Source organism: Talpa occidentalis, unplaced genomic scaffold (assembly GCF_014898055.3).
Source record: "Talpa occidentalis isolate TD23 unplaced genomic scaffold, MPIMG_talOcc4v2.1 talOcc4.17, whole genome shotgun sequence".
NCBI classification, from domain to species: Eukaryota; Metazoa; Chordata; class Mammalia; order Eulipotyphla; family Talpidae; genus Talpa; species Talpa occidentalis.
Genome location: NW_023601754.1, coordinates 36,746,392 through 36,761,001, shown reverse-complemented (window position 1 = coordinate 36,761,001; position 14,610 = coordinate 36,746,392). Strand labels below are relative to the sequence as shown.

The 14,610-nt window shown below is 43.7% G+C and overlaps 1 protein-coding gene across 1 annotated transcript; it reads right to left on the bottom strand.

Moving 5' to 3' along the window:
* Positions 1 to 1,628: 1,628 nt before the first annotated feature.
* On the bottom strand, positions 1,629 to 14,462 carry CFAP20 (cilia and flagella associated protein 20). Its single transcript, XM_037516452.2, has 6 exons — positions 14,137 to 14,462; positions 5,287 to 5,366; positions 4,463 to 4,574; positions 3,438 to 3,626; positions 2,554 to 2,664; positions 1,629 to 2,049 (listed from the first exon to the last, which is right to left on the bottom strand). Exons 1-6 carry the CDS (start codon positions 14,218 to 14,220, stop codon positions 2,044 to 2,046), a joined length of 582 nt encoding a protein of 193 aa, XP_037372349.1. The 5' UTR covers positions 14,221 to 14,462; the 3' UTR covers positions 1,629 to 2,043.
* Positions 14,463 to 14,610: the final 148 nt, after the last annotated feature.

Here is a 14,610-nt window from a genome sequence, read left to right as displayed (position 1 = left end):
ATATAGTCTGACAAGTGCCTCAGGGTGAAAGGGGCTCTGTGTGGAGGAGAGTGCATGACTGTATTTCTCTGGACTTCCAGGAGCATTTTGCTGATGTCCTGGCACCAAAGAGAAATGAAAAGTGAGCCCAGTTTTCTTGCCTCCACAAAAGCATCTTTCATCCCACAATAAACTCTAGATTGGAAGGACGATTTCTCGATATAGTGGCCAGAGACAAGAAGCTCTGTGGAAGTCACCGGCCACTCCACTCCCCTCCATTTCTGAGAATTCATAGTGACCCAGAAAGCTCGGTCAACAGGCAACTGCAGGCTGACACGAGGAATACTAACAGGTTTAAGGGTGGCAAAGTGGGCAATATTCACATTTGACTAGGGCTGGCCCTGGGAGAGCAGACGCTGTCACCTGAGCTGATGGGCATTCGCTGATGGTGAATAACTGGAGACTCTCAGACAAGGGGCAGCATCCGCGGAAGGGCAGCTCTAGTCTGGTCGTTAGCAGGAAAAGAACAAAGTTGTCTTGACTGAGCCCACCTAAGTGCCAGACACTGGACCGCTGTTGAGGAGAAATGAAAACTCCGGATCATAGTCGGTAGCAGTGGACCACCATTCCCTCCACCTCCCGCACCCTTGCCCACCTCAGAGATCTGGTTGTGCTTATACAGAGCACACTCTGAAGGATAAGGAGGCCAAACAGTGCGCTAGCCATTTAAGTGGTATTAACATAAATTAGCAATATGTGTTTTTACTTCTAATCAAAGTCAAAATGTTTGGTGCCAATAATTCCTTATCATTCTTATGGAAAAAATCAAATCAAGAGGGAGCGCCTGGGGAGAGCACATGCCTAGAATGACCCCTTCTGTTCTTTTTTGACTTTCAATTTATAGGTAAATATTACTTTTCAAAAAGGTTCTTATTGTAATACAAGTACACAAATGATACAAAACCTTTTTCTCCAGATGAAATCACTGGTCTAGTTCTTGTGTCGGCTTCAGGCTCATCTAGGTATATCGACATATGCTCTTGCTCTGTCCCCAAACTGCTTCTCCCCAGAAATGTCATACACAATTGAGCTGCATCATATTAAGTGTTTAACTTTTCTAAGTGTGCCGGGGTCATTACCAAGCGTATGCCCAATAACTGTGAGTGGGTGCGTATGTAAATTTTCAGCTTTCTCGTGTGATTCTAGTGTTTAAAGAAACGTTTTTGTTATATATCCCTAATTCAAGCAAGCCCCTCATCTGGAACTCAGAGGGAAATGGTGATCTCTTCCAACCTGAGGAATACTAGATGGGCGGATTATTACAAAAACATGTGGGGTTCAGATACCACATCTTCCTATGTGCTTAAGAGCAATATGTACTTTATGACGCTTTGTCTGAAGTGCCACTTCGGGCCCAACCCCTAGTACGATGCTTCCACTGGTGACACGCTGCTCATGTTTTCTTCTAATTTACCCTGGAGGCTGTTCCAATCAGTATACACAGAACTGTCCTGTTCTTTAAGTCTTACTGCAAGCTATGTCACAATATGAACGTATGGGATGTTCTTTGGAAAGAGTAATATTTTCATATGAACAAAGGAAAGAGAAACACGATCATTAAAAAAGTCACAAATTAAGAACAAATTTATAAACCAAGAATATACCATTTTATTCATTTCCAGATTATTACACAGCATGTACATACATTTAGATAATATATAAAACAAAGAATAAACCGTAGCAAGAAATATTGGTCTGAAACTGCCTTATGGGACATCTTTAATTCTGTAAGTTCGTGGAATCTCTCCCCACACGCTGGGGCAGGCAGCAGGATAAACTCCAGCATCCACATACCAAGGGTGGCTTAGCCCTCACTGTATTTACAATGCAATTATGGCATTAGGGCATGGTCGCCGGTGTCCACGACAAAGGACACCAAGTCAGAGATAAAAGAACCATAGCACAGTGAACTAATATAAATATTTGGTTTTTGCATTGTCCTCCAGATAGTTTCCTTTATAAACTAAGAGTCACATCCAGGATCTATCCCTTGAGTTGCACTCGTTATTGCTGGAAGGAAAAAAGCAAACAAAAAAACAGAAAAGAGGCATCAGTTTAAGTTATCAGAATATAGAAGGTCAATGTCACCTACCTCTGGTGACACTTGAGGGGACTGCTGGGCTGCGGGGAGATGCAAACCTGTCAGCAGTGGGTAGGCATGTGAGCATCCCCAGGGTATCAGAAGGGACCCATTGGCTGAGAGTAAACTGGGGCTGCTAAAGAGGTTCAGGTGAAAGGTTATGAGTTTCTTCCAGGAAGGCCTGAGCAAGATGCAGCACAATGACCCCAAGAAGAGCAAGATCACCTTGAAGAGGCAGAGACAGCAGTAACAGAACCTTTCACGGGATCATTCCTACTCAGTGCTGATGCAGTAGACCTAAGAATTCATGACGTAAAGGAATGGCTTCAAAGTGCCCACAGAGGCTCTGTAGCTGAACTCAGAATAGCACACTCGCCAGCAACACAGCTTCTCCACCTCACTGTCTGGCCTTCCTCTGAGGAAGGTAGGCTTACCTTTGCCTTGTTCTGAACTGGGAGATAAAGTTTGAACTCTGCTGGCAGTTCATCTTCTGAGTAGAGTCTGTCTGAGAAGTAAACCCGTCGGATACGGCAGTTTGCATGTATCTGTGGGTGCAAGATTTTTAGGAGATTAAACATGATTATCCTTCCTCTTCTCCCAATTCACCTACAGTCCTTCTCAATGTGCTATCAACCATTCATCTGATCCATTTCTCCTCCAGTATGGAAGTACACTGGTGTTGAGAATAGCTACCACGGCATCCAGTGCTTTGATGAGACCTCAGGCATGTGGCCTTCTTGCCAAGCACCTGTAATTTCATACTGCTGGAGCATTCACTGTATCCAGGGAGACACTGCAGCTTTCCTAAGTTTGCTGTGGCTGAGCCAAGACAGAAGGCATATACAGATTTCAACAGAAATTATGCCTGCATTAGATATTTTGAGGAGATGAGGAAGGCCAGTCTCTTTTCAGAGTGCAAAGTGTTTTTGGAATGTAAAGAATTTCTTTTGGTTGACTGACTTAAAGAACGACGAAAAATGAACATTTGAGCTAAAGAATAGTTTGTCTTGATAAAAAAAAAAAAATTAACAAATAAGCTTCATTTCCTTGGCATCTCCTCAGCTTGGCTTAGGTGCTTCAGGCAAGAGAGAGACTTTGCTTGCTCTATTCTCCCACTACATCTGAATATGCACACTCCTGAATATGTCCAAGACCTCTCTGAGGTCAAAAGCTCCTTGGACAGGGACTTGGGAACTTTAGCCAGAAACCCACGCTGTTCTGTCACATGGGCCACAAGCAAGTAACAGTCAGAGCATAGCCATCCCCACCCCACCCCCCACCCCCCATCTGGGGTTCCATGTGGAAAAGGTGTCAGTACCTGCACTCTTAGGGTCTCGATGTAATTTGTGCCATATGCTCGCCGAGTGAAGTCTGACAGGTTGAATTGAATCTGGTTCCAGCCATCATCCAGCCGCATGGGCATGGTGCAGATGAAGGGTTTGACTCGGGTGGTGCTCTGATAGTTACTTGCCCGAAATCGCCGACGCACATTTTTGTCATCTAGTACCTGTGAAATACAGAGACAAGAGTCACATTCACTCCACCTTGGAAGACGCAAACAACCTTGGTGAGACAAGGACCTGAGCTCCCACAGCCCGGTTTCCCAAGGCTGAACCCCAAGGGAGAATAAACAGACCAATACAGGTCACACTGGCTGCAGATGGCCCGGAAGTAGCAAATTTATCTTGTCTGTTGCCAAGACAACACCAGCTGCTTATGACATATGACACACCCTGCAAGCCCTCAGACCATAGAATGATTTCATAAACATTCTTCCATTTGGAGAAAAAAAAAATTACTGGAGTAAAGACCACCAAGAACTCAGTATTAAACAGTATTCTCCAAATGGACATTAATTCTTAAGTTTTGAAATGATTAGACTTCCTGAATGCTTACTGTTCCTTTAAAAACTGGGCATTCAATTCTGATTACTAATATCAAATGTATATCAAAATAATTATCAACGGTAAAGTAGACACAAAAGAATATATAGTAGAGGGTAATACAACTTTCCCGTAAGCATAGTCAAGAGTGTACGTATTCGGGCCTCTCTGGTGGCACAGGCGGTTGAGCGCAGCGCTGTGAAGCTGTCCACAGCCTCTGCAGTGTAAGTTTGATCCTGGCCAGCCAGTGAGGGTCCCACATGGCGCAGCAGACCTCTCCTGTAGCGCCCGCTGCTCCCCTCAGCAGTGTATTTCGTCAGTCTGCCTGTTCTGTTCCCCGCTCTGTCTCTGGTGAATCCTCTCACCCTCCCGTGCATCTGGCCTGTACCCCAGTTCTTGTATAAATAAGTAAATCTTTAAAAAAAAAAAAAAGTGTACATATTCATGTGCACATACTTACCTGAACTTCAAACGTAAAATATTTTTTCAGATTTTTGATAATCATGACAAGGAAGGGAAGTTTAATTCCCAATGTCTTCTTTGGGTCTGCAGGACATGTGATGTATGTTGTGCTATAGAGAAAGGAAATACCAATAAACATACTACTCATTGTTTCATTTGTGGTATGCACAGCAATGACACACAGTCTGAGGATGAAATGAAAGGCAGAGCTAAAAGATCAGATACATCAACCGATGATGCCTCAACTCTTAAATCAGCTGATGCTTAAAAAAACAAATGCTGGATTGTGAAACAAAAGCTTTACGTAGGACTAGATACCAACAAAACACTTGGAAAAACAAAACCAGACGAATGAATCTGAGGAAGTCCTTCCAGTGAAAGAAGATGCAATTCTGGTCCAAAAGGATCGTCAAATAATAACAAAACAAAACTAACACCATGTGGCACCATAAACCACACTGGCCACACACTGGGTGATTAGGGCAATAGGTACCCTCTTCCCCACACACAGCATGGTTCAATATTAACAATAACAGCTCATATTTACATTGCACTTACTTCCTGCTAAGAAGGTGCAAAGTGTTTTGTACACATTCATTTATTCAATCCTCACAATTACCCAATAAGGAAGATGTATTGTTATTATCCCCAATTTGCAGATGAGGAAACTAAGGCCTAGGGATGCAGTAACGTGGCAAGGCAAATTCCAAGTAGCAGGGCTGGATGCACATTGGGCAGTCTGACTGCAGCCTGCAGTGTTAACCTCTATGATGAACAGTCCCCCTGGGGTACAGTGTGTCTGGGAAAACAGTGGCAATCTACCTGACATTGGTTCCTTCAATCTCTAGCACCAGGGACTGGATGTCATTATCAGTGATTCTTTTGATGTGGCCATTCCGCACCTGTAAGGAAGAAAACTAAACTGGTTAGTATTGAAATATTTAGTCAAGGCTTTGTTAAAATTTTGAAGGTTTAATGGGACCATTTAAAGAAAACCACAGTGGTCCAAGGGACATACCACAGAAGCCTGTGACATGGTATATGAGTTTATACATAAGTAAGCTACGCTATCACCTCGAAACAAGGTCTGATCAACCACCACAGGAACTGCAAGTAACTTGGTAATGTATAAATCTTCCCAAGAAAACAACTTAATTCAGATTCACCTAACGTTTATTGAGTGCCTACTGTGTACTGGAAACATTCATGTACATTCTCTCACTTAATTCTAACAAAAACAACGATCACAAAGTAGGTAGTATTGATTTCACTCCACCAATGCACACTAGTAGGTTCCCCAGTAGGGGACTCAGAATAAATGCCAGGGCTTTCCACAGCTCCATACTGCCTCTTATATGTTTGTATGCCAGAAAGGTCAAATGCTAAGTGTCACTGAGGAAGAGGATGGCAACCAAAAAAATGAAAGCATTATTTCCCCCCGGTTTATTCTTACGTCATTCTTCCTTATTTTCTTTCCCCAAGTTTCTACTTTTTCAAATATAAATTCGAGTTCCATCTGTGCCTTACATAGAAGCCTGCATCTTCAGCCCACAAGGACTTCTCTCCAATGTGTTTTTCTGGCTCATGAAGCCTAGATTACATAATTTAGTACTTCACCCTACGGTTTTTGGTACTATTTGCTGCATCTATACAAGGTACATGATGGAGAGGAGTCAATATTCAATACAGATGCCTTCTCTCAATATTTGGGAAAGAATAATTATCTTCCAGCATCAAATTTGTAAGCACTTAATATGGCTAGAGAGACAGAGATGTGCGAAAGTATAAGACAGGACTACACTGTTACAGTTGAATCTATTGCAACATGAAAAAGAGCAACATCCTGTTCTAAAGAGCAATTTAGAACAGGAGGCATCAGAAAGACAAACAAGTTGTCTTTTTCTAGGTATAGTGAAAACGGTCACACATCAGCAGTCACACTCAAGAACTCCATTATTTGGTTTTCCATCAGATTTGCACATAAGGACAGAACACTGTTGAGTCTGCCTGGTAGGTATATTTACCAACATAGATGATTAATAATATGGCATTCTGTTTTCAGGCCTCCGTGTCTGTGAGCTCTGTTACTGTGAATTTGACCCACTAGCGGTGTACTTAGTGTTGCCCAGGCGACATCTGACATCACTGCCCATTTTTTTCTACAGCAGGCAACTCACTCTTACCGCCTCAAATAAGAATAAGCTCAGGGATAGGGATCAGGCATCATTTGTATCTTCCACAATGCTTAGTACTGTGCTAGGAATAAACTAAGCATTAAAATATTTGCTGACTGCTGGAATTTGTCACCCTAAGAATTGGCACAAATGAATATATTCAAGGAGGATTTTTTTTTTTAAATTCCTGGATAACATATCCACCATGGAGTATTTAGGAAGTGAGAGATCCTGGGATATATGTCACAGAGCCCATGAGGCCGGCAGTGTGAAGCTTTCCCACAAATCATTCTTTGGTGCCTCAGAAGGCACCATCAAGAGAAAGAATGTTGATTGGATGGACCCCAGATCGCTGCCAATGTAGCATTTCTTAGGTTCTCAAGACACAAACGTCACATTCAAGTGCTTCTCAAACAGAGCTGGTGATATCCAATGCCCCTGCATTGAATTCTGGGCCTCTTTCCAAGGGAGATTAAGAGCACAAAGGCTTGGGTCTATGCAGCGCATGCCAACACTACCCACCTCATTCCCCAACCAAAGTGGCAATATTCATCCTTTATTTACTAGCCCACAGCTGCTCTGGAAAATCAGGCAGACTTGTTGGTGAGAGAAGAATTAATCATGAAATTATTTCCAAATAATGCAATGCAATCACACATTGATAAGTGCTAACAGTATTCCAAAAAGACTCAAACACTAATTTATAACATACCACGAATACTAATTAGTCTCTATAATATAACTTCATTCTTTCTTTAAACGTATCTAACATAAAAAACTAGCAACAACGAATGTTGGCGAGGATGTGGAGAAAAAGGAACTCTCCTGCACTGCTAGTGGGAGTACAAACTGGTCCAACCACTATGGAGAGCTGTGTGGAGATTTCTGGACCTACCAAACATAGAGCTTCCATATGATCCAGCAATTCCTCTCCTAGGTATTTACCCAAAGGACACAGAAACATCAATTCCAAAGAGCACCTGCATCCCCATGTTTATAGCAACACTATTTACAATAGCTAAGCTTTGGAAACAACCCAAATGCCCAAAAATAGATGACTGGATCAAGAAGATGTGGTACATATATACCATGGAATATTACTCAGCAATCAAAAAAGATAAACACATGCAATCTGCAGCAACATGGATGGCGCTGGAAGGGATCATGCTCAGCGAAATAAGCCAGAAAGAAAAAGAAAAATACCGGATGGTCTCACTCATAGCAGGAATCTAGAAAACCTAAATAAGGGACCAGGAAAAAGAATAACTATAAGAAAGAAAAAATCAAAATCAACAAACAACTATGAACCAGAGACACACTATGGGGGGGGAGGTTGGGTTCAAAATAAGAGGGTTGCAATTGTATGGGGAATATAAAAATAAAATTAAAAAACAAAAGAATGTAATATAAAAATCAGATGGTTAAGTTGAAAAGATCAAGTGATTGGGGTCTAAGGACTACCACTGCTAGAAGGCAGCACTTTTCCCAACACGAGAGAACGGTCTCAATTCTTACATCCCCAAAGGTCTCTCAGGCCAGAGTCAACAAGAAGCCTCCCTCAGCTCCAGAAAGCCCAACCAGATTTCACAGGGAGGAAATGTTAGGAAAGTTGCCACTGCCCATCTCCAAGTTTATAACAGATGACTTCACTCCAGCAAATCTAGCAATTCAGGCCTTCACAGAAGAATACAATGCCTCTACTGGAAGCAGGAGTCAGACTGGAAGCCAGAACAGACTTTGTAGTGTTCGCATGCTTCTGCCCCAATTTTCAGTTGGACTTCCAGTAACTTTTTAAAGAAAAATTTCTTTCCGCAGCATCTGATAATAACCATCACTTACAAATTTAATTCTAGCAAAATTAATCAAATGTATCCATCCTATAAAACAAGAGCACCTAGGAGAAAAGGCAGCACTTTCAAAGGAATGTCCACCAGCCTCTCTAGAATTTTAATTTGGCTTGTGGTGAGACAAGCTAAATGGGGCTTTGCCCAAGGAGAAAGTTTAGTCCTTGGAGAAAAACACAAGCATTCCCACATCACAAGCTGCCAGAGCTCTGAAATTAAATTTAGTGGATTTGCTAGTGAAATTATGATTTTTCTCCTTTATTAAGTTTAAAGGACTACAGATACAAATTCATTGGAGGGGAGGGGGAGGTGTATGCAATGAATCAAAAGTTAAGGGTTTTAATAGTAATTAAACTTCCCCAACCTCTTCTCTAGGCTCTGAAGGTAGGACCCAAGTATAAATAGGGACAACCAATTTGTCACAAAGTCTTCCAACCACAGTGGCAATCTGGGTGTCACTACTTTGAATGGTAAAGGTCTTCAGGAAGCAACCCTGCCCCTCCTCATCTAGTTTCTGACAAAAACATCTAACAAAGATGCATGGTCTCAGAAAGCATCAACTTCCTTTCCTTAGCTCCTTCCAGTTCAGAGGTCACTAGGCAGGCCTGGCTTTGAAATGAAGAAAAAATGAACTGGTCAGCATTTATTACTCATGGTGGAAGCAGGTTTTATTTACTTTCCTCTCTAAATTAGAAGTTGCCAATTGGTTTTTTCTTTTTAATTGTTCTTTTTTTTTTTTTTTAAATTTCATGAACTTTTTCCCCCAACCACGAGCTGGGGGTAGTTTAGGAGCTCCAGAACCCAGTCAACTGGCAATTACAGGTCAGAATGGTCCTCAGCCTCTGCAGACACGGAAAAGGGACACTTCAGCCCTTTACAATCACTCTCCCAGGTTTGCCATGGTTGCTGGGCAGTTAATAAAGGACACTGATTTGTATTTCAGTGTACACCCCAAGAAGAAGGATCAAGCTGAGGGGAAAAACTACAACTGGGGTGGGAGGTAGCTGGCCAAAGTTCTGTATTTCTGAGAGCTTCAAAATAACAAAAGTTGTATCCACTCCCTACCCCCAGCTTTCATTTTTCTGGCTCTACCCACTTATCCTGGCTGACAGCTGAGCCCCCAGCCATCTGGCATCCTAGTCTTAATAGCACTTGTTCCAATTTGCATTAAGCCAATAGAGCTGTCCACTTCAACAGGCAAGTTTCTGCCCTAGGCTACAGCTGGAACTCCAAGTCAAAAAACGGGCAGAGGGAGACCTCTGTAGGGAGAGCTGAGCATAGCTCCAATTCAAGCTGCACATAGCTCCTGGGTCTCACAGGCTTGAATGGGTCAAAGGTTTCTTTCCCTTGCTATGCTTAACCAGACCTATCCAGACTGCACACTGACAATTCTAGGCATATACAAACCCCTTAGTTAAAGAAAGGACAACAAACTGTGTTGCTAATCAGTCTCTTCCTAACAGTACATTTAAAGAGCTCATGCCTTCTTCAATTACAGTAAAAGCTGTTATTCAGAATAATAAAGACCATAGAATGCCACAGGAAAATCTGGCGGGGCGGGGGAAGTTTTGCTAACTTCATATCCAAAGTCACTCAATCCTGCTGGAAACTGCCCCGTTTAATATGTACCAACAACATTTGCTAATTAACAGCTAGGGTGGGAGGTATTTTTTTTGGGGGGGAGGAGAGACAGTGTTTATTGTTTAAATTTGGAATAGCAACACCACCACAAAAACTCCGGTTCTGTTATTTAGTTTGGGAATAGGGAGGATCAGCAGCTGCTGAGAAAGGACAAGGTAAAAGGAGGAGAATCTTGTATAAATTAACATCCTCATCTTGTACACTTTTAGGACCTAACCAGCAAAGACGGAAAATTACGTTTTACACAGGCTAAAGTGGAGTTAGAACCTTCTAGTATTTTCTTTACAAACTATTAACATTAAACTTTTCACATTAAGCATAAGAGTCCTTTAATAAATGTAATTTATTTGCTGGTCCCAGAACTAAGGGAATACTAGAGAAACCCCTCATCTCCCCTGAATTCTTGGTTTGAAAAAATACAAAGGTCTCTATCAGGAAGCTTACTAGTCTTGCCAGAAATTTAGGTCTTAAAAAGTTTATTTCAAGTGAGATGAGTATGATAAAAAGGAAGTAGAGGTCCTATGAGTAGATATAAATTAACTTAACCTAGAGGGTCAAGAGCGAGCTCTCTGAAGAGGTGCTTTTGAACTCTGTACTGGAGACTGGAGACGAGGTACAGGAGCGGGTCCCAGCAGAAGGGCCAGAAAATGCAAAGCCTGTGCCAGAGAGAAAGAACAGGACTTCTTTCGGTTCAGAAGGGGGTAAATACTTAGAGGGGAACCCGGAGGAGGTGAGCCTGACAACTAGTTAAGAAGGCGTCAGACCATGGGCTGTGTGGCCTTAGATCCATACTAAAGATTCAGGGCTAAGGACACCATGATACAATGGCTCAATTATTTCATTTCAGAAGTGTGGTTTTGGTGTACTTCCTATTCCAAGGCATCTGACAATGGTCTCAGTTATAAAATTTACTCTAAGCAGGGCAGATCCCTGCCCTAGTTAATACTTATATGGCAAAGCTTTTTATGGTACATCTTCATTTAAGCTCTATAACCATGTGGGGGTCAGTATTATTATGAGAAAACACAGTAGTTAAGTACTTGTCCAACATTTTACACAGCAGAGAACCCAGCCAGGACACAAATCCAAGGTGCCTGATCACTCTAGCACTGGCATTTCAAGGTAAGACATCACACTTGCCCTTAAGGAACTTGCAGTCTACCGGGTGATACACTACAAATAAGCAACTGCCACACAGGGTGACAGAGTGCCACTGGAGACCTAACTTAAAACTGCCAGTGAAATGTTTGGGGTTGAAAGATGAAGTGGAGGACAGGGGCTGTAAATATCATAGAATGTCAATAAATTGCAGGGGATACAAACATGAGCAAGTCATACCTGCAACGACGGAGTTTGCAAATTCACTGGTAATGTGTACATGGCAGTCACAGCTCATACCCAGGAGACACTCAGAGGGAGACACAGAGCGTAAACAGAAGCCAAACCAATTTATCCAAGACTTGTTCACATAAAACAAATTATGGAACTTATCAATCCATAAACTCAAGAAGAAAACAGTAAAGTTCTGTTGTTAGGGGGAAAGGATGTCCTGCGCAAGCCTGGGTGAGGATCCAGGCAGGCAACCCGTTTTATATCGGGGTTGCCCTGTAACACTGTGAAATCAAAATAGTAACTAAAAATAACCACTACAGCCAACATGGACCTGTTGGCAAAGGGCAGGTTCATGTCGAAACAAATGTAGACAGTCTTTCCCTCCCTCCATTAAACATCACCCTTATTACAACTTTGCCTTATTCTCTGGGAGCGGAGAAGATGTCTTCAGAGAAGATACCTTGTCTTTCTCTAAAGAGATTATCTCCTCAAGTATACACAATGCCCATCGCTTAGCTGTTGCTCAATCAATCTTTGATAAGTATATCAATTCCCAGTGTTCTCCTGGCTGGATTCTCAATATTTCCCGAGGGCTTTCTATAACACAGCGGGAAAAGGCACACTACAAAAGTCCATGAATTTGGCCCCAAACTTTCCTCTTCCTCCCTTTCCTCCTCTTGCCCCAGGGGGAAAAATTCATCACTAAATACTTTTCAATCTATTCTAAATAAGAAGAGAAACATATTTTATCATTATGAGGTTTTTGCTTAAAATGGGTGTTCTTCTAACGGTATTCTTTGACAAACTATGTTTTATTTACTCCACGTAACCCAGCTGGTGGATCAGTGTTTTCACACGTGTTTATGTCTTCAGGGTACCATCCGACCTCTAGTGGCATTGTTAAGGGACACGCGGCGCACCATGGTTACACTTTCATATACCGCTGTGTAAACATGTTGACTAGTCAAAAAGCTGCCTTTGGAAAAATGAAACAAAAGATCGAGTGGAGAATAGTTAAAATGGACAAGTCGGACAAAAGTTTCACCTGATAGAAATGCTGAGGCGTCCTTACCACTGGAACTGTTTCAGTGTGAGTAAATTCTCTGACCTGCTCCTAGGTCAGATCCCATCCTCTATTTCAATTTGACACTTTACAATTCAGTTTCCAAGTTCAAGTGGCACACTAGGCCACTCCTGCTCTCTGACCACTCACAACTAAGCCAAACCACAACTGGGAAGTCATTATCCTTGCAAAGTAGCCAGGTATACTTTCTCCAACTTCTCTTTGTAGAGGTGCAATTTCAGAATTTACAATGTTTTAGTCCAGTGTGAACAAAACCATGGCACTACAATCCTCAGTAACATAGGAGGGAAACAAAAAATTGGAATTTCTATGTAATACTCTTAACATTTGAGCCAGCTTATGGACACAATCTTTGCGAGGGGAAAGATTTTTCACACAAGCTTATTATATGCAGATCTTTCAGCTATCTCATAAAAATGACATTAAGGACACACCACCCTCAGACCTGCTCTGAGAATGCAGAACTCTCCCGGGGACGGGCAGAAGGCTGACCAGGTTCTCTATCAATCTATAAGGCATGGAGTTCTCGTCTATGGGTGCAAGAAGACAGTTCTGAGATGAAATTCACATTTTTTTTTTTTTTACTTCACTTACCCAAACTATTTATTTAGATTATTCCACATCCAGCTCTGTAAATGCACCATTCCAACATACCACCTGTCTCCATCCTCCCCCAAGGAGGGCAGTAAGCATACACCCTAAATCACTCACCTTCCTCATCAAAGCAATTACCTTACCTCATATTAAAAGAGGGTGACAGCTGACTATCTGGAAATTTGCATGAGAAACCAAATAATAAAGTTAAAAAAAAAAAATGCATAGCGACTCTGAGGCTGCCAAACACACATGCCCCCTACTCAACATCTCCAGAAAGCCCAGCGCGTTGACATCTCCTGGGGTGAGTGAAAGCAGCTTCTGGTAGACTTCTGAATAAAGAAGCAGCTTGGACAGCCTCTGAGTTTCTTAATCCAGACAAAACTGTCACCTTTTTGCAATTTTCCTAACGGGGGAAAAAAAAATCAGGACCTGGAAGCACGGTACAGATCGTCCTCAAATTCGGGCTTGTTTGGGATCAGCTGCAGGAAAGCAGCCAATGAATGAAACCCAAACACACAAGCGCTGCCTGGCTGCGCCTCGAGCAGGGTGCGTGGAACAAAGCCTCTGTGTCCAGCGCCCTGCACGGTGCCTGGCACACAGGAGGCGCTCAGGAACTAGCTGTGAAATCAGAGACGACCATTCCTTTCATAGGTACCTTCCCAAAGTGGACTCACGAAAATATGTGCGTTTCCTGCTGGACGGGCACTCTCAAGCCTACTCTACAGAGCGCAATGAGAGGACCTGAGTGGGCCAGTCGAGCCTGCAGGGAGGAGCCTCCGTCCTAAACACCCCGCGGCCGCAGGATGCTCACGTCCCTCACAAGCTCCTCACACGCCCCCCCTCGAGGCCCAGTCACGCCAGGTGCGGGGACAGGCGCGGTCCCGACCGTTTGGCCTCCCCAGGCCTCAAGTCCCGCCAGCCCGCCACCCCCCACCCGAGGCGGGATGAGGGGGGCGCACAGGCCCTGTACCCCACCCCGGCGCGGCCCCCAGCCCCTGACCTTCTTGTCCCAGATCTGCAGGGGCTTGCTGCCGATGCTGTAGAGGATGGACAGGAACCCGCTCTGGAACGTGTTTTTGAACATCTCGCCCGCGGCCTTCTCCTCAGCCGCGCCGGAGCCGACCTGGTAGGCGCGCCGAGCGGCGAAGGCAACGCAGAGGGCCGGGTCTGGGCAGAAAAGGGACACTGAGCTCGCGACCCCCCACCCCCTTATTTGCAAGCACAACAGACAGACTCGGACGCGGGTCGCGGCGCTCGTGAGGCTCAGGCGCCAGAAGCGGCCGGGCAAGCAACACGGAAACCACAGCAACTGCCTCCCGCGCCGCGCTCCCCGCCTTAAATGCAGGCGGCGGGCCGCCCGCCCCCTCAGAAGGATCCTTCCGCCCACTTGAGCCCGCCCCCTGGGAGCGCGGGGCCCAATCCAGCCAATCCAGTCCCATGGCTCGGAGACTTCCTGTTCCTCCCGCTCTTGAGC